This window comes from Platichthys flesus, chromosome 17 (genome assembly GCF_949316205.1).
Source record: "Platichthys flesus chromosome 17, fPlaFle2.1, whole genome shotgun sequence".
NCBI lineage: Eukaryota > Metazoa > Chordata > Actinopteri > Pleuronectiformes > Pleuronectidae > Platichthys > Platichthys flesus.
This window is the reverse complement of record NC_084961.1, coordinates 11,644,986-11,665,605: the sequence shown is the minus strand read 5'-3', so window position 1 is coordinate 11,665,605 and position 20,620 is coordinate 11,644,986. Positions and strand designations below refer to the sequence as shown.

General features: G+C 42.1%; 1 protein-coding gene across 4 annotated transcripts; it reads right to left on the bottom strand.

Moving 5' to 3' along the window:
- Positions 1-536: 536 nt before the first annotated feature.
- On the bottom strand, positions 537-18,566 carry ago2 (argonaute RISC catalytic component 2). Of its 4 annotated transcripts, none has more exons than XM_062409251.1 (20): positions 18,322-18,566; positions 17,072-17,119; positions 15,908-16,088; positions 15,694-15,814; positions 15,401-15,582; positions 15,066-15,202; positions 14,845-14,979; positions 14,043-14,178; positions 13,747-13,894; positions 13,537-13,656; positions 12,786-12,908; positions 12,513-12,646; positions 11,886-12,070; positions 11,094-11,253; positions 10,873-10,963; positions 10,099-10,305; positions 9,855-9,989; positions 9,612-9,713; positions 9,250-9,449; positions 537-9,151 (listed from the first exon to the last, which is right to left on the bottom strand). In XM_062409251.1, exons 1-20 carry the CDS (start codon positions 18,338-18,340, stop codon positions 9,043-9,045), a joined length of 2,673 nt encoding a protein of 890 aa, XP_062265235.1. In that variant the 5' UTR covers positions 18,341-18,566; the 3' UTR covers positions 537-9,042. The 4 variants fall into 4 exon arrangements, with proteins under 4 accessions (XP_062265235.1, XP_062265236.1, XP_062265238.1 ...); XM_062409252.1 differs by having other exon boundaries at positions 10,111-10,305; XM_062409254.1 differs by having other exon boundaries at positions 14,043-14,130.
- Positions 18,567-20,620: the final 2,054 nt, after the last annotated feature.

Here is a 20,620-nt window from a genome sequence, read left to right as displayed (position 1 = left end):
AGGAAGAAACCATTTCATGGCGAGATGGGGCTTTTCTTTTCGTTATTAAAAGTAGTCTGGCGAAAAGAAATCCTTCTAAAAAGTTATAAAAAAATCGATTAAGAACATATATTATAAAAGATGTGAGACGGCAAGAAAACTTTTTTTAAAACAATTTATTAATTAATAGCAACTTACAGTCAAGCCAAAGAGTGAACTACATTAAGTGATACGTATTCACATTATGTCCTCTAACAGGGTTTACAGCATATCTTGTGTTCTGTAAGCATAATTGTTAACAAAAATAAAAACAAAACAAGGAAATGTAAAATAGAAATCAAAAAGCTTACAACTTTACAACAACAAGAACAAGGAGCTTAGCAGTGGATGTGAACAAATTAAAAATCGGCAAAAAAGACCCTCACCAGAACAGGAATGACAGCAAATTCAGTTTTGGCATGTCGTGGCTTAAATAATGGAGGAAGGAGGAAGAGAGAGAAGAGAGGAAATAAAACAACAACTCAAGAGGTTGAGCTCAAAATGACACAAATGAAGGGAGGTTTGAATTCACACGGCTGTGCAGGGCTGCCTTTGCCAAGAGACTTTGGTCACTTTGCTTCTCCATCATGGCTTACAATAACAAAAAAAAACAAACGCACAATGTAGAAATGGCAATGGCCAATGAAAGCGGGGGAGGGGGGAAGCATCAGGAGAAATGGAGTGTCCTGGATTAAGCTCTAAGACAGAATGAACGCGGGGGGGATTTTATAACTTCAAGGATCTACAGATGATTGTCTTGTTTTTCTTTGAGTGAACGAGAAAATCAAAAAAGTTTTGCAGTCGACTCCAGCCACTACATTCAGAGGAGGTAGATAACAGGGCAGAAGAAAAACAAAACAAACAAAAAAATACACACATTCAGAAATGTGTCTGAACAGGAGTCGAGCTCGATGTCAAGTCTGTGGAATTGTAGTGCATACTGGAATTTGTTCAACTTTTAAGGCCAAATAGGAACCTCACTAACGATCTAAGGCTATTTTAAGACAAAGGTGCAGGGGGGGGGGGGGGGGCGGACACACAGTAAACAGATACAGCCCTTTCACGGCGATACCCGAGTCAACAGTTGTTTAACTCTTTATCAAATAAACCCAATGTTTTTTGGCTACACAGACACAGGGAAGATGTCAAAATAATAAAAGAGAAAGACAGCACAAGAAGACCTGGCTACAGCTGAGAAAAATATTCTGATGAGACCATAGAGTATAAATTGCATAAATGACTAATTATCATTTGGCCACAGGGAATAACACACTCCCCTGTTAGGACAGACTAGTGAGACGAAATGGTTGTGGCATTTGCACAGCCTGTAGTGACATTCAACCCTCCCAGAAGGGGGAAAATGAAATTTTTATTTGGAAAATATGAAGTACACTAAAGAAAAAAAGTCAATGCAGCATATATCAGGCTTATGAGGTACTTCATGAATATATATAGATATATCAACCTTTTTAGAAAAGCTCTTCAAAGTCATATTATTCCTTATATTTCCTATTGATAGCATAAAATACCTCGTCTGTTTTTTTTTTTCTTTTCACTTTCTGCCCATCCTCACATGGACACTTTTTTTGAGACTGCTTTGAAAGTGCAAAACACAAATACTGATCGTTTTATGCAGCGTCTACACGAAAGGTTGCATGATAGTTCGAAATGGGGATAGTTTCTTGTTTTCATGCGGCGCAGCAGATTCTTGTATGTTTGAATGTAGAGAGGACTCAGAGAAACCCACAAAAAAGGCACACATTCAAATCGACTACCGCCACACTGGATGACCTCCGCCCACGCTAAAATGACAACAACCTGACGTTGACACGCCGCACAACCTCATATGTACCTTTCGCTGATGTTTACAATGATGTCGATTCACTGTAATGTCCGGTAAAATGTGTATATTCCCTTTGAAAATAGTTGCATGCAAAACTATACGTCAAACCCTAAACAAAAATGGCGTCGAGTTCGGGTAATCAAAGGAAAGAAAGGGGGGAAATCAACTGAATAAGAGCGAGGGACCCTCAGCCCTGATTTTATTGCAGTCCTGGGTTCAACACGGCAGAGACATGGAGGCATTTGATCACACGGAGCGACTATCTGAATACTTCAACCATCTTTTTAAAGCAACCACTGAGAAGCTGGCTTCCACATAACTCTCCATTTGATAAGTGTTCTGCTGACTAAGAGTCTCAAATGTTTCTCGTGCGTTGCCTTGAGCTGCGTTAAGAGGACTTACCGGTGTAAAGACCAACGAACAATAACCAACAACTCGTAGCTCTCACTCTCACTGACATTATTGCTGTACATACGTCTATCCGAGAAAACCCTCATCGCCACAACCAAACAAATCTCTACATCACCAAAATGTATCTGGAATATTAACACACTCATGGTTTAAAGTAATTATCTAACATATGATGCAGTCGAGCCTATAGTTTGTTTCACAACATGTATGAATCCTCATTTGTGCTTGTATATTTCCTGTGGCTGCCAGTTGAAAAACAAAAGGACTAAACTGAAATGACGAGACTCCCGATTGCAAAGATTTGGTCCCCTAACGTGTCTCTGAAGCAACCGACCAGTCGAGGTTCAAGAGAAGAACAGTGCTCTCACGAGATATTGGCTTGTATTGGTTTGGTCACTACAATTTTCGATTTCATTGCCGCGGTTAAAAATTGGGGATATTCAGCTAGCACCTGACACTGCTCTGAGGTAGTTTTTTTTTTCTTCCAAGTTGGTAAATATAAAGCCAAGCCATTCTGAGGACAAGAAATGCTTTGAAAGGAACAAAACAAAAATGCGTTGCCAGTAAGTCTTGCATGATTGGCTGCGTGTAAATCAACTGGATGGCATTGGTTTGGTTTGGTGAAGCCTGGTAGCAGTTCTCAAGGTTGAGGTCAGATTCACTGCAGCCCCGAGCGAGACCCCTGATGTCCACCACGTGCAGCTTGGTCACATCCCGGCTCAGTTGACTCAAGAGCGCCCACCATCTTTGTCAGGTGCCGAAAGGTGGAAGGGGTCTGAAGGATGTAATTGTGTATTAACTTGTTAAAATGTGATTTAAAATTCAGCTTCAGCGTATATTTGTCATCACACTGAGCAGAAATGAGCTGCATACGAGTTTCAAGGCTCTGGTAGAATAAAAAGACAAAGAGGCTCAAGCTCTGTGTGCTCAAGGAGCTGCATGTGGTGGACGTGAGAGGTCGTTTCTTCAGGACTGCTAGAAACCCATTTGAATTTATACTTAATAATTCGGACTTGTAGCTAAAAAAAAAAAACACAACAACAACAGAGTATCGGACAAACCTCGATACCAAACTGGCGTCACACGGCTGCGGCTAACTGGATGGACATTGGCATGATACACACTCATGGACAAGGTGATGCTTTGAAAAGGTTAATCTAGGCAAAGGAACGGGAGAAGAAGCTCGGCTGAAACCAACAGACCGCCACGTAAAGCTGTCGTTAAATGTGGGATTAAAAAAAACGGGAAATAATACAATCAACCAAAGTACGGAAAGAATAAACAAGGTGGCACTGCGCTAATTAGTTAGTGACTCAAACTCCGGTGGGAGGATTTTACACGATTTGTACATGATAGCTCCGCTCAGACAGAAAGAAGTAGAAGACAAAAAAAATTCAACGGCAAACAAGATCCCACACGAAAGCAACAATCGTATATACGCACACGGCTCGTATGTTACAGCACCACTAAAGCACGGGAAAGATGCCCCCCCCTCTGCACCAGCGAGACAACTTGCGCCTCCTAGAAGATACAGCAGCCGACGCCCAGACAAGGACAACTGCAGACTTCTAGGTCTCACAGTGAGAAGATATATTATATGAGCTGCGAATTAATGAAATATTAAAGAAAACATAATACTTTCTGCAACTGTTAAAGCCTATAAGTTAAAACGAAGAGAGAAAAGAAAAGGTTGTACACGGGAAGCAAACATGACCATAAATTGACTGGATGGATCGCCCATACAATATTACAAACCACGCAGGGCTCTAGGTACATTCATAGTTATTATTTGGAGCTAGGAAAATAGGTCTGACTCTACAAGAGGTTTCTTTATGTCAGCGATAGTTTCTCTACAGGAAACGGGTTCGGAGGAAAGACGTTAGTACACCGAGGGGAAAGGGTTCGGAACAAACTTGTGTCTAAGTCGTCGCATCATTTGAATTCAAGCTATTTTTCAATTCCAAAAACTATTCAAAAGCCAGTCAGTTAACAGGCTGATCACTGTTTCAACCCTACATTTCAAACATCTGTGAAAATATCTTACGATATACTGTGTTATTTACAAATCAGTCATTTGTAGAACCTGCTTTGTAATGGTTCTGTCCCCTCCAGATAACGGAAAAACAGGTGAACTGAGGTCGAGGTGTGCATTCAATTGACGTGTCTGATAAAGAAAAAGTGTTGTCTAACAATGATGGATCCCATTGCAGGTAATATGGACACCTAAGCACCGTGGGCACAGTTTTACTGAGGGAGCAGTGCCACATTCATCCAGGCTGGTGTATTTGTTTCTTCAAACTAGGGATGTCAAGAGAACCGATACTTCGGTATCAAGTCGATGCCTAAAGTGTCACGGTACTTTTTTATTTAACAGAACCGGATGTTGCGGCTGCTGCCTCGTGATCGGGGCAGGCACACTCGAGTATATAGGCGTGTTATTTTCCTATATGCCAGTGTTCTGCTTTATAATGTTATAAGTCTTCTCTTTTTATTTATAACTTGAAGGCTACATAACCACAGTTTTTTTGCTTGTTCAAATATATTAAATAAAAGGAGTGTTTTGATGAGGTCAATGATATTTATTGTTCTGTTGCAGTGGTATCGAATTAGCAATCTGGAAATCGTGGAAATGTCATGGTATCACTACCGACAGCTACGATGTTAGGTATCGTGACATCCCTACTTCAAACACATTCTCCATTTAGCTCATGATCAGGCAGATTGATGAAAAAGGTATAAAGCCTCTTCTGAATATCGATATGTCCGACATGGCTGGTTTCAGTATGCTTTCCTATGCACACTGACGTCTTCCTGCACTTTACTCATCGCACAGCACTTTGGTATCGCGTCTCCGACAAACGGCATCATCCACAACTGGTGATTTTCAACTCATCCTGTCACGATTGTTTCTGCGTGAAGCACCTTTCACCCACATCAGTATGCATCCCACGCGACTACAAAGTTTCACTCTCTCGTTAACATTTAAAAGGCATCAGGATTTTTTGTTTGTTTTAAGATTACATGCTAAATGCTGGTCGGCTAGACGAGCGCACATATTTGAGGCTCTGTGCATCTTCCATTTTGAAAAGCCACCAACGCCAACTGCTGCTTTCTGACCAACAAAAGAAAAAGGAGGGAAAAATAATGTCTGCCATTGCGCCACCTGATAATAGTCATAATGCTGCGACAGGTACAAAGTCCATTCTTGTTTAGTGCAAAAACAACATTTGTCAAATGTTTTGAGTTTTATCTCCAGAAAAAAAAAGAAGAAGCAATGCCATTGTCATCTGGTATTTTAAGGTGCTGGTATCGGTAACTAGAAAAACCCACAAAAACAACAAACAAACAGAAGAAGCAATGACAAGTAAACACGTCTCCTAAATGACATCTTGATGTTTGGAATTAGCGAAAAAAATGTTTGGGGGACACCCGTTATTATTGTGGTCAACATGTCACTCGGGCATCTTCTTGAGGACGACCAACGGCAACTTGAACTCTAACACCCAGGCATCCCTTAGAGAGACTGAACATTCAAGTACATCAACTCACGTGGATGTTCGGGGGAGCATCGTAAAGGCCGGCATTCACACAGAGAAGAGGACATTCACGTTACAGAATGCAGAGCTTTGTACTTAACTGTACTTTAATTAGGTTAATGTGCAAATTAGTAAATGTTCTGTGGGGAATTTGACCTGATCAGATTGACCTCGCTGCGCTACAAACATCTATTAACAGGAATTTCTCAGCTGTTTTCTCATTTCTTTTGAGCTCTCAAACTATTTTAGTTAACAGTCTGTAAATGAACCCGAGTGGTGCCGTTCGTCAATTTGTCTACGACCGCAGTGACCACACCCGGTGGGAGCTCTGCACTCGCTGTCACACTTCTCTAGTGGGAAAAAAAACGCATGTGTCGTGCAAATGTCCGTCTTTTCCTTGGTGCATAGAATTAAAGGAACAAATGCAGGGAAAAGCTGTGTGTGAATACAAAACACACTTCAAGGATTTGGTCGTGCAGCTAGACGCTCAAAACCACTAGAAAGGAAAGAAAAAAGACATTCTCTCTTATCAGTTTGAGTAAAACTACTAAAAATCACAAGGACAAACTAAGAAAAGCACGCTGGACGTCACGCACGCCAAGCCTTCTGAACCTCTACTGTAAATGCAAGACTCAAACAATGCCAAGTAGAGAGATAGCAGGGGTAATTATACAGAAATGGCCAGTGTTGTGATGTTACCATAACACTTAAAACAGGTAACAAGAGGTAGAACACACGGCCATTTCCATACAATTACGCCAGTGTCACACGGTATGGCCGAGTCTCCTGCTTGGATCGAGGACCCACATCTATAGAAGCCATACCAACGTTCTGCTATCAAAAGTGCATCCGAATCTACATGTTGTGAGACCAGCACCCATAAGAACAATATTGACATCATAACAGTAAATATCAAGTAGGTGATTTTTCTTTTTCTCTTTTAGAATGCCCCACAAACACAGTCAGTCGGCTTCTCTAGTTGCTTTCGCGGGTGATGAGTTCAGAGGGAGAGGTCGTCAATTTGAGAGAGAAGAGAAGACCCTCGAAATGATGAAGCTTCCTTTAGCGTACGAAGAAAAAAGCTCTGTGGACCAAATCCAGTGAGGATTTTAAAAGGTGGTTTACAGTGAAAACTTCTAGCACCCAGAGGTCAACATGTCTTGTTGTGCTTCCATGTCTTTTTTTTTTCGATTATTAAATCATGTAAAAGTTTGTAATCTTGTTTGGCTAAGAAAGATCGCGTGTTACAAAGGATACACCCACATTTTTTTTCTTTTTAAAGGTTATAAAATCTACAATGTTACAAACAACCACATAAATACTTCATCCCGTTAGAAAGGCATGAAGATGCTGATAAGCACTAAGAAACGCTACTAAATGCGACATGCTAAAAAAACTACGATAACAAAAGAAAGGCCCTGATTATCTACCTCTATAAATGACCTAAATTCCAGTGAGATAACCCACTGTTAAATCTCTTGGTTAAAAATGATGCATAGTTAGAAAATAGACTACTTGCCTCTGATCAGGGCTTTGTGAACATTCGCCAGCTTAACTTAGTAGTAAAACTTAGGTGGGGTTTTAGGAAATGTCTAGAATTGTTAACAAGACTGTAACAGTCTCCAAAAGGCAAGAGGATATTTGCATTTAAAATCTGTATACAAATAGACAGTGTTAATTTAGACTACATGTGGGCCAGTCACCTTAACAAAAATCTTTATAGTATTTTCAGCAGCCTTCACTGAAAGCTTATTCAAAATATACCTTATTACCAACATTACTATATATAGTATAAAGACTCACAAAAAGTCATTTGCATAAAACCCAAGCTTTTGTGCGACGACTGCTCCCGTTTCCCGGAGCAAACACTATAATTCAAGAGGTTGTTTTTTTTAAAGGAAATTTCAATCGGTTAAACTCAGCTTTCACTCCACTGTACCGTACGCCCGGATATCGATACGCCACGCAAACGTTGCTCTGACAAAGACACCGCAGAAAACGCTTGTTCTGCCGAAGAAGGGTTCATGTGTACAAGTGGGAGAAAGGAACAATTGTCACGAATGCCTATATGTCTAAAAAGATGAGTCAGCTACATGCAGATTACATCATTACAAAATAAAATGATTGAAATTAAAATAGACTGTAAAAACGGAAGGAAGGAAAACTGATTTCATCAAGATCCCTTCTATGTTGATTTCTACATCGTGTGTGTGTGGTTATATCAACATGGCTCAGAGTACATTAGAAAGGAGTCCTTGCTGGGATCCAGTCCCAATACACTAGTTCTCCTATGGGAATTACTGGTGCAACTCTGTCAGTTCCGGAGGATAAAATTGCTGCACTTTAAATCTGAACACTAAAAGCCACCCCATCTAGAATGAACTGTTGGTTCGAGGTTTGAAAACAAATCTGACTCAAGGAATCCGTTAGTTGTCACCAGATTTGGCGTGAAATGGTCGTCAAGGTCAATCAAGGACAAATACTGAAAACCCAGCAGATGTGGGACAATTATATCAATAGTATTTTACATAGAAATGACGATAGAAAGGTGGTCTTAAATGGCACTTTTCATCACATAGTGTCCTATGTGAAAAATCACACACATCCTCAATATATTAAGTACTTTTGTCCAGGTTAAGTACCCACTCTGGTCAGTGCACTTTGCTTTGATTGGCTGATAAATAATGTTTGTCAGAGGAGCGAAACATCAGGCATATAAACAGTGAACGGGACCCCTCGTCTTTTTGACGCCTCCTTCGCCCTTCGAGCACCAAGACCATGACAAACAATAAAAGACAGGAGGAGGGTGAACAGCTTAATTAGAAACCTCCCCCATGTAAAATGTTAGTTCCCACTTGTTTAGAAATGGTAGATTCCACCCATCAGTGTAAAAACTTTTCCTCTTCCTCTCAGGCTTTGCAACATATTCCCCTACAACAAGTACAAACACACGAATGCACAACATGTCACGACATGTAACATGAACCTCCTCTGACTCAACCCCCGTGGAAGAGGGATTCTTTTGCCTCGTAATCTAATAGCTGGCTTGGTTTGGGTGGGCTAGGGGCTCAAGTACAATTGTAGATGTGTATGGGCAGCTGACAGGTTTGTTAAGTAGGAAGATCACGATGTAAAACCACTGTGATGTTATCTAGAGCCGACAGCGAGACAGCAGGGGGATTATGGTAGTGTGTTCCATCAGTCTCACCCACGCCACCCGGGGGTTGTGTGCTCTCAGGCAAAGTACATGGTGCGCAGCGTGTCCTGGTGGATCTGAACGGCCTTAGCCAAGGCTTGCTGGTCGCGCCCATTGCTCTGGCCTGAGGTATGACTTCCTTCAGCACTGAAATTGGGAAAAGTTGAAAATTAAAATCCTCCACGTCCATTGTGTGAGGTTTACAGACAAGGTTCACAACACAGCGAATCCCATTGAATTCTTACCTGTCGTGCTCTTTGTCCACCAGGTGATAGCGAGCCCTGAAAGCCACCAAATGGGCGTAGTAGGCTGGTGCTGGGATGGAAACGGACCGGGTGCAGCGCACGTAAGTGTGGCAAAGCTGGTAGGTGAGAACCTGCAGTTCATCTGCAGTGAAGTGGTTGTCGTCCCAGAGCACGTGGTAGTGAGACGGCCGGCTGGTGCCCTGAAAGGAGACACAATGAATGACAGGTGTTGAGCAAAAACCCATTGAGCTATGAATAATTGTTAACCTAAATTTGTTGTCCTTTTTTCTGAAGTAACTCTGAGAAACATGCCATGCTTCACTTGGTGATTCAGTTCCACGTGATCCAAATACTATTTGTACCTGAATTCCAGCGTGACTGCAAAGGTAGAAGTCAAACTCGGATGGGTGAGTAATTTTCGTATCCACCGTTGTGCCTGCAGGGATGTTGCCGCTCTTCCCAACCTGCAGAAATACACCAAAAAATGTGTTAATGCCTCAGTACCAAGACAAATTACAACACAGTTGCAGTCGGCTCTGTCTTATTTCCGAGCTAGGCAATGAAACAATCGATAGTCATATTAATTTCAATGATGCAATACTGACCCTCTCATTTCTGTCCATACAGAACAGTCTTGTGTGGTGTCTCTTTTGCACAACAACAAAGGTGATGCCGGGCTGGTAGTCCTTTTCTAGTTTGATGCAGGCCTCACGGATTGCCAGCAGTTCATGCTGAAGAACCTGCAGAAGTGCAATTCAAGAATATTTTGAGGATTAAGAAGTTGAAATGGAGTGGATTTGGAAGAAATGAGTAACACAAATTTGCTTAGAATTTTAAGAACATCCTCACTGTGCACGCCACCTGGTTAAATTGGCCCTCAGAAATGCCATCGCGGTAGTAGATGATCCTGGTGGGCTTGAAGCGGGTGGACTTGTAGAACTGAATGAGAAGCTCCCTCACCATGGTGGCCAAGTCCTGGATGATGTCCTGTCGGTGCTGCTGCACCCGGACAGTGGCACAGTATCTGCTCGGGTGAGCATCCATACTACCAACAACCTGAAGAGGAAGAGCAGATATCCTTAGATAAACATCAAAGTTATCCACAATAAAAATGTAAACGAAATGAAAATACGAAGTCAGAAATTAAAGAGTGATACGTTTTCATTACTTTAACAACTCTTGTTGGCTGGGGAATTTATTTGCAGACAATAATATGGTTGGATGATGATTTCTTAGGTCTCGGGTCCTGTGCTTATAAGTGCTTATGTAGTCGTGATGGCGGAAGTTTAAGGGAAAAGATGCCTACTTTCAAATCCAACTTTGATTTGACAACATTGTTTCTGGCAACTAGTCAAATATTCAGAAGCTTAATTTCGTGTCACTGTGCAGGGGTGTGTTTCAACTTTGAGCTCAGCAGTGGATTCTTGCTTGAAACATACAGCGACTGAAACTGAAACTCAACCTTTAAGTAAATGTGGTGACCATTAAACTAATGCAATGAGCTGAAAGAAGCACCACAGTTGCAGGGATGGTTGGTTATTCTCTCTATTTTCAGCTACAATGATATTACAGCTCACTTTTTTTGAAGCTACTCTGTTCCGGTCGTGTTGTAATGTTACTCACGGCAGCGATTGAAGGCTTTTTTCCATCTCCCGCAGGCGGATGAGTCACATCTGCACCGAGGAAGATTACTGGCTGCTGGAACACCAACGGCCTGGAGCAGATACACAGTGCAGACACAGGGGCAACGGGAAAAAAACAAACATTTGGGTTGTGACACTCATGTGGGCTTCATCGTTTTACTGTCAGGATTTCAATTGGAGTGTAGTAGTATGTCCACTAACCTGCCCTGTGGGAGCAGGATGTTATTGACGCCACCCAGCTTCACATTGATCTTCAGACAGAGGTTGGAGAGAGTCTGAGGTGTTGTCTTCTGAACATTCTTCACCTGCACACACTGCGTGGCCATGCCGAGTACCGTGTCCCCGACACGTTTCACTTCAGCTACGACACAAAAACAAATAAAGGGTGTCACTTAACCAACTTGATCAAGTGCACACAGCTACACTGACCAATCACAGCAGTTGAGTACTTTCAGACGACATGAGTGGTTTAATTAGGCTGCTGTGCACATATGAAACAGGTTTACTGATGTTTTAATGACTGGGAAGGGAACATGAGAGCAGATGGGGAGGACCACAGAGAGAATGTGGCTGATTTAACCCTTTTTTCCTCGTGGTTATCTCCTAAAGCAAAAAAATAGAAGCAGTTAAATCTACTCAGCAGGCTCTGATTCAGAAGCCAGGTTTGGATTCACCAGAGCAACTATCAAAGCTTCAAATACAACTCACTGATTTAGTTTGTGCAAGACTTACCTTGCCATAAAATGTACTAGAGTTTGTGATTTTAATCAGCATGACACTAATACCACAAATACTTTTATAACTACCTAATTTGCATGCCATCTTTGACTCATTATTCAGACAAATACTGTTTATATTCAATGTATACAGTTATCTTACTGTTATCAGCCCTAACTGTTGGAAATGATAATTTGTAGAATAGGCAGATTGTCCGCAAAGAAAACATATTTTACTAATAACGTCAAACAGTAGTAGTAGAAGTCCACTCCTCACCATAGACAGGCGTCTTCCCTGGCAGGATAACCACGACCAGCTGGAGGCCCTGGTAGGTGTACTTGAGGTGCCTGAACATGGGCTCCACGCTGTCCGCTCCCTGGGCGTACTTACAGAAGCAAGGCTGACCCTGGATGGGCATCCCTGCATCCCTGGAGATCTTCCTCAGCTGATCTGTGAAGGCTCTGAGGCAGATGAGGAACTTGTTTATTGTTTATCCGTTCAGACAAAAGACGGAGCCACGTCACAGCAAAATCAAGAGCAGTTCAGGGACTCCAGAGCACAATGTGGAGCCTGCACGGCTGTAAACATGAGACGATAATCTGAAACCTAGAAAAAACTACCAGTCTTTCTTTGCACTATATTTGGCCTCGAACATGATGAAGCTTGTAACAAACTCTACCATACACTTACGCACATAAAAGCAAAGGATAAAGCCTGGCTTACGCATGGCACAGCTGTACATACTCAACGTGTGCTCTTAAAACAGAAGCAAATCAAATAAGACAACCTCATTGCCCTTTCTGCGCTGCAACGTTTGAAAATCAAGCTATGCTCACACCTGTTGAATAGCCAGCAAAGAGCAGCTGTATGCTGGGGAAGATGCACTCTATGCATGTCACTTACTTGAGCAGGAGTTCAGTACATTGTCTCTGTGGTGCGAAGCAGGCGATGGCCCACACTTTGATCTCGATGCCAGTGTGGAACTGCTTGTTCCTCATGTCCCATACTCCCTGGATAGGTGTGGCTATTGCTTTGTTCTGCAAATAGTAAGAACAGCAGCCGCATTAGAGCCAATCAACTGTCCGGCCGACGAGGTTAGAAATGTAACTTAATATCAATGTATGAGCTGTGTGAAATTAAATGCTTGAATAGTACATCAGCGGCTGCTCCACGTACCCTGCCTCCATACAGAATAGAGGGGGCCTGCAGGACGCGGCCGTTCACTTCGGTCATCTCGTCTCTCACCATCACTCCGAACTCGCGAACGTAAGGGTCGGTGTTGAAATTGGCACTTCTCATCTGAAAGAAAAATGACCCATGGATTTTTATTACCTTTACGCCTCATCAGAAAGACTGCCAACTAAATTAACATTTCAGATAAGAAATTAATTTTCTTCAAAAGTTTGGTAAAAAAACAAGTCACATTTATGCCTTGTTTGTGCTACTACAGATATTTGTTGAACTAAGAATGCTGCTGGCGCCCCTAACTGAAAAGGTTAGGCACACGGGTGCGACCAATGTAAAACGTTAGTCTGAAGCCCTGGTCCTGACAGACAGGAATACCGACAGCTGGTTGGCAGGACTATTTGTTGAGCAGCAGCTGTCACATGTGCATGTTTCAAGGTTCTCTGGTATGGAGTCATGTGTCAGTGGACCGGCTACAACCATTGATTTTACAAGCATTTGTTGTTTGTGGTTATTTGGGGTCATGTTTTCATAAAGTTTGTTATTTTATCTCCCTGACTGTTTTTTTTTAGCTACAGGCCCCAAATTACCAGGTAACCACTATCAATGAATCCTGGCATCCAACAGCACAGTGTCAACATGTCTACTGTTTACCGTGTCAAACTGATACATAAACAGTGTCAAACCTGGGGAAAACTATTTTGTTTTGCATTTAGTAAACATTTATCTCCCAATGACTCACCAGTTTACTAATCTCGTCCTGACGGTCCGGTGCAGATCGGGCTGTGGCGCGGATCATAGTGGATGTTTGATTGTCTGTCAGTTTTTTTATGCAGCGCTGTCCTGCCACTATGTTACACACCTGGAGAGGACGCACAAAGCAAAACACAAAATGTGAATCAGGGCACTCTTGTAGAAGCAAATATTGTGAGCACAAGACGTTGATATTTACCTCTAGAGGTAGGTAGGTGTGCTTCTGCTCCTGTCCCACCTGTAGACATGGGAGGTGGGGGTATCGCAAGATGAGCTTGTACTTATCTTTGAAGTACTGTGCTACTGTGCATTCAATAGTTTGGCCGTTCTCTTGCTGCAGAGGGAACCTATGGGAATAAACAAATGAAACACTCAATATCACTAAGCAGCAGCTTTTCATAGTGAGAGAATTCTATCACCTGTAATCAATGTGTTAGGACACATTCCTTCATCAATGTGCATTTGACATTTTGTGTAACAACACTGAATTCTTACGTTTGGTGGCTGGCAGGTCTTCTGGTCACGTTGCACACTCTGTACTTCCTCTTCATCTGCCCACAGTGAGTGATCTCCACCTTCAGACCTGGACAGAGGAGACGAGAGTTGGAAATTCCCCCACTGTCCGTTGATCCTTCAAAATTAATTGGTGGACACAGTTTATATTACGTTGACCGGGGGGGACGTTCATTGGCAATGCGGCCAGTTTAGCACCTTTGCCGCAACATTTGCCAAATTTTCAGAGCTAAATCTAGAGACTTCTTGGAAAGACCTTAGCTACATTCCAGAGCAAGTCTCCAGTATTGCCCCACAAATGCAAGGTTACCTACAAAGGTACACCTCCCTAGGCATCTGATTTAATTGACCTCATAACTGCTGACAAAGACCTGCATGAGATTTTAACTTTGTAACTATGACTCATCGTTTGGTATATAAATGAGACTGAAATGACAGTACAGCCCCCAGCTTTGTCTATGGGGATTTTGTCAGAAGATGTTGCAGTTATATAATCAGGATTTTAGAAGACAAGAACGGAATATCTTTGAAAAAGCTGGTGAACATGTCGTCTTCATTGTTTCATTTACGTCACTATTTCCCTCTTGTGCCACTTTGTGACAACAGAAACAGAAAAACATGTAAATGACAAACATAGGACCATACTTGTTTCAGCCATTTACATGGTTTTGACTACTACTTCTGACTATCCTACTCTTGATTTGAAAGACACTTCACTTAGGAAACCCTACAAAATAAAGACTGTCAAACAGAGTCATTGCTCAGTGAACACAACGTTACTTACCTTTGATTTCCTTTGTAAATTTGACTCGTTGAGAGTCCGTTAAGGGCTTCTGTTGTTCTTCAATGCTTTTGAAATCCAAGACCTCACACATGAACTCAATTACAGGCTGGGCTTTGTAGAATGCAGTGGCCGAAACTGGAAGCAAAACAAGGACACAGAGGTGAGATTCACAGAAACGCCATTACTTCACACAAGCACTGCGGGAGCGACTTGAAAATTACCATCAATGTTGAGCATCATTTTCCAGAGGGAAGGCCTGACAGACTGATGGAAACCAAACCACACCTCTCGGCCACCACCGAGGGGGTTCGAACATCCCTCTGATGGGGTGAAGAAAGAACGGCCCACTGGGGTATACCTTTAACAGACAAATGACACGTTAAGAGAAACAGAAGCTATTAGATGAACAGGTTGAAAGAATGCCACCTACTAAAGACACCGAAAAAAATAATGTCATGCTAACTATCTCTGCCTATAGTAAGATAATTGTGCTATTAACCTATAACGACAACACATCACTTATATTTGAAACAAGATCCAATAGTCTAAGACCCACCTCATTGAGGGCAAATGCCTCATGACCACATCCAAGGCTTGAATGGTCTCAAAAGGGACGCTGGGAAGCCGCCCTGCCAGTGCCTCGTGCAGAGCTTGCAGACTAACGCAGGACATCCACTTGATGGATACTTTGAAGCTGCGGTCCTTGCCCTCACCAGGAATGGTCACTTCGAGCTCGACCTGTGTGTTAGAAGGGAAAGAAGATAATTAGACATAATTTTTTCACTGATTTTCATGAAATTCGTCAAAAAGGTGAAGATTTTAGTGCTGGTTGTACTGGTGAATACATACTTTGTCTCTGCCTATGGGTAAGGGCATCGCTGTGTAGAGATTCTTCCTCCCATCATACACTGGCTTTCGATCACCAAAGATCTGTGTTTTAAAGTGCTGGACCATGTGCTCCACAATTTCACTGGAAACAAAATGAAACAAATAAATTACCACAGTACCGAAAACATTCCAACATGGATGCAGGTGATAAAGGACTACAGGTGTGTGTATATACCGATTGACCCTCCTGGGGCATTTCTCGGGCTTGATGTCGATGTCATAATGGTAGACCTCCAGTTTGGGGATTTCCATCTCAAAGAAGTTGGCCTGGAGCTTGATTGTCCTGCCCATGGTGCCAAAGTCGGGCCGTGATGGTGGCTTGAACACATATTCTGGCACCGGTGAAGATGGGGGCTCTAGAAGGTTGACATCAATTGACAGATTAGAAATTTACCACAATATTTAAACCAGTGTCCAATATTTATTTATATCATAAATAACATCTATGCTCACAAATGTAACCGAAATGGTTCACGAACAGATACCACAAATAACAATTGTGTTTTTCAACCGATCTTAACAGAAAAAGTTTATGGGAGACATGTAGAGAAGAAATAAATGTCTATTCTTCTTTTTATTGGCTACCTGGATGAAATAATCCAAGATATATGCAAAATATATATGTATGCAACTATGTGATCAATTTGTGGGATGTAATTTGCGGTTTTGTTGAACTGTATCCAAGATACATTTCTTTCAGTGAATATTAAGCTTTTGATGGGGCTGGAAAAACTCTTGCTATTGATAAGATATGTGAGTTTGTGAACTTTCCCACCAGCAAATTTAAAGGCAGCCTGTTCCTTTATAAAACATTAGGGACATTTTGAGATGTCAACCTGCACAAGATGTTATAAGCGTTCTTCATTGGTCAACATGCTGAACCAAGAAGCTCCATTACTTCAACTTCAGATGCTACGGTCAGACAGAGGGAGAGCGCTCTATCCATTCCCCTCAGTGCCTTATCTTTGTGCTACAGCTCTGTTCATTCACGCACAATAACACCCATAAAACCTAATAATATATGGTAGCCTTTATTGAATGTTCTTTAGTGTGTAAAAGCGCACTGCTATTCAGTGCACAAAATGGGGTGCGTTTAAATGGAAATTGTCAATCTCAAACTACGCCGTCGCCCTTAGAATCTCATCTGTGGCACCACATTACCTGTGTACTATTTCCTGGTCAATTTCAATATTCGGCAAGACAGTTAAAATGTACTTTGAATGAGAATGATTGTGACAATAGAAGGGTCAGAAAAAAGCATAATACAGTTGGCCACTTAAACTGGCCGACAGCAGAGACCAGTTTAAGGCTTTATGGCCCAAATATGGGAAGCGCTTACCGGAGCTTAATGACCCGGAGGAACGGGGGGCCTCGGTCATCTCGGTAGCTACAGGGGACAAAAATGACATGTTATGATTGCAGACACAAAAAAACCATTTGGTCTAATACACACTGTCGTGACACATACAGGGGAGGGAACATGAACATTTGAGTCACTTATCAACAGGACAGACATGTAGAAATCGTTGGTAATTTAATGTAGCTGGTGGCCATAAGTGGAGATTGCCACTCATCTTTACTTGTATGTCTCCATGGCAAACACTAGCTTCGTCTCAGTATATGTCTAGCTCGCTTATCGCTTCCAGAACGCCTCCATCCACAATCAGGGGCGACTTTTACAGACACCCTTATCAATATACACACAGGAGGGATGGTGCAAGCTGCCCATCTGCCTGAAACCACCCGTTCTCCTGGGAAGAGACTGGTGCTGGATGTGAATTCATACTTCAGCTCACTAAGGCAACAAGAAAGAAGCCTTCTGTGACAAAGCAAACAAACACTACAATATGAACTAAATGTAACACAAATACAGTGTGCTCTTTGAGCTGTAGAATAATAATGGAAACCATCTTTGATCAAGGAATGTTGCAGTAATCTATCCTAGTCTGCTTGTCAGGTGTTGAACTATAACTGTGTCTAACCCGAGGCGATGTCCTTAATATGTTAATGTCACACTGTCTGTGACACATCAACAGGGAGATTTGTTTAAGTGTTCATTCCGTGGGCATAAACAATGTCAACACAGCTACATCTGCCTCCCATAAGGGGATAGTGCTAGCCAACCATTGCTAAGATTGGTGAGATTAGATAGCATTATCGCAGGCTACCCTTTCTGCTTAGCGTTGAGATGATCTCGCCGCGATCTGTGTGTAATCGTGCGATTTACCCACACGATATAAACCACTCGATCGCACCTCCCGAGACAACATCTGAAAGCTAACAGCAAGTTGCCGAAACGAGGCGCCGCTGAAGCTAGCTCGGCTAACAGCGGCTCGTTGTGGCTGCACGCTAGCTAAGATTACCTCTCCTCCTAATGCCTCCACTTAAAGACTGGGAACGAGATGTTCTTAATCACGGGGATCGCTCGACTCTGGTGATAAACGGCAGTGAGACGGGACCGGGGGTCTGTCTTTCCGCAACGAGTCGCTGCAATGTGGCAGCAAAGGCGCTACAACTAGCGAGTCGGTTCTTTTTTTCTTTAGCTAGCGGCATCAATTAGCCGATGCTAACATTAGCCGTAGCACTTACCTCCGGGAGAGGAATACATTTTGTCGACTTTTTCCGAGCGTGAGTCGTGGACGTGCGGATACTCCACTTTATTTTGGCCGAATCCCACCGAAACTCATGCGTGGTCGAAGGGGTGTTGATGTACACGGAGCGGATGGAGGAAAGCCGGCTCGGAAAGAAAGATATTTAGTTAGCGAAGTGGTAAATGTGTGGAGACTCTCATCCTCTGCTCGGCCCCATCCCCCCAACACACAAAACAGCAGTGAGAGGGCCATGCACGGCAAGAGGCTTCCCTACCACCTACTTCCGCCTATGGTCACTTCCGGTTAGACAAGCGAGCCCAGACGGGTTTTTTTTCGAGGGAAACTTTGCGTTAATGCCACCTTTTCAATAATTACAAATGTTGAGACACAAAACCTTTACATAAAAGTCACATTTTTTAAATGTGTACAGTCGTATTGGACAATATAACATCGCTCAGTTTGTGTGTCTATAGATGTGAACAGGAGGGGAACTATCTTGCTGGATGACCTTCTCCGTGACGTCAGAAGCGGGACGCGCGCTCTCAGCCTCGACCCCGATTCAAATGGAGAAAGCGCGATTTTCTTGATTCAGTAAACTTCTTGAAAATACTTGTTTGGCGCTTTATCGCGTGATGAACATGAATATTCCAGTTTAATGAAGTATTATGAGACAAACAGAGTTGGTAAACAAATGTCAACAAGCGGACACCGCAGGAAGGAATTCATGTGATCTCACAGGGGAAGTACTTCCGGGGTGACAGAGAAGGTAAGCTAACTGCTAACACCTGAGTTTATTTACTAGTGGTAATTTATATACACACTTTATATGTGAAACAAATATAACATTTCCTGAAGGTTCAACAAGCCAGAGAAGTTTGGCTAGATTCACTGTTGGTTCAAGTAGTAAAACTGAAATTAGAACCAGTACATTATTATTATAGTATGAGGACTAATAACATAGATTTTGGCAGAAGTTTGTAACCACAGACATTAAAGATTCCAAACACTTAATCTAGATGTTAAGAATTTTTTTTTTTACATTTGCCTATGAAATTTCATTCACATCCCCAGATATATTTTATTATTTCTTCTACTTCCAGAAGAATGAGGTGGTTCATGGTGGAGTTGGGAGTCAGCCTTGGTTTGTTGTCCTGTTGCAGACGTCTGAATTTTTGACTTTCATATTGCATGTCATTTAGCTGATGCTTTTGTCCAAAGCGTCTTACAATTATTACACTCAACATTTATGAGGGGCCATTTAGGGGTTCAGTATCTTGGGACAAGGACACTTCGGCATGCAGATGGGTAAGAGTGGGATTTGAACCGGCAACCTTCTTGTTGCAGAACCACCACTCTACCACCTAGGCCACACCGACTTGTGCATCCAGCATCTCCTGATGTTTACTGATGGCACCATCTATCTGGGCTGTGCTACCTTGCTCCTCTGGCCGGCCTCTGCCACGCAGCTGCAAACAGTAATTTCCAGCAAACAGTAAATCATTCTTTACATGAATTTCCTCTCATTTTTTCCCTCAAAACTCTGGCGTTTGCATTCAAGTAGCTCAGTTTATACCCTATCTATTATTATAATATGATGTATTATATGGCACCAGTTTCCAAAATGGCTCTGGCTTATCCAGGTGCTGCTTTCAGACGTCGACTTGTGAGAAAATGCTGTATGGTGTCCCTGTGATGACTCGTCCAGGTAGACTGTCTTTTAGCACCATTCTGTACAGATGAAATGTGCAGCACCACTCCTGTGCCTTATTACCTTCCTGCAACACCTTTGTTTCTCGATCTCTGTCGGTCTGTACAGAATGATCAGGGAATGCTTGTGACACATTCTAAATGTAACTGAATAACACTCAAAAAAAATGTTTCAACTCTTGCTTCTTTTTCCTGTTTACTATGTCACTGGGTAAGGAATATAGTGTATGATAATACTACTACTACTACTAATAAAGGCAATATATGCTTTAATACATGAGGTAAAATAATATGTATCCAGTGTTGGTTGAGAGATTTTTTGTGATTGTTGTCACCTCCAGCTTATTATGTTTTCCTCTACGTTTATTTATCTGTTAGTTAGCAGGACTGCACAAAAAATACTTTCCGTGAAATTCTAGGGAGTGGTGGGACATGAACACAGGAAGAAACCCTTACGTTTCAATACGGACCCTTGTTATTTTTTTCATATTCTGTAACATTGTGAAATAGGTTGTTTTTTTTGTTGATTTTACACTGAATAATTCATAGTTCTTGATGAATAATAAATAACCAAAGCTAAAGTGAATTTA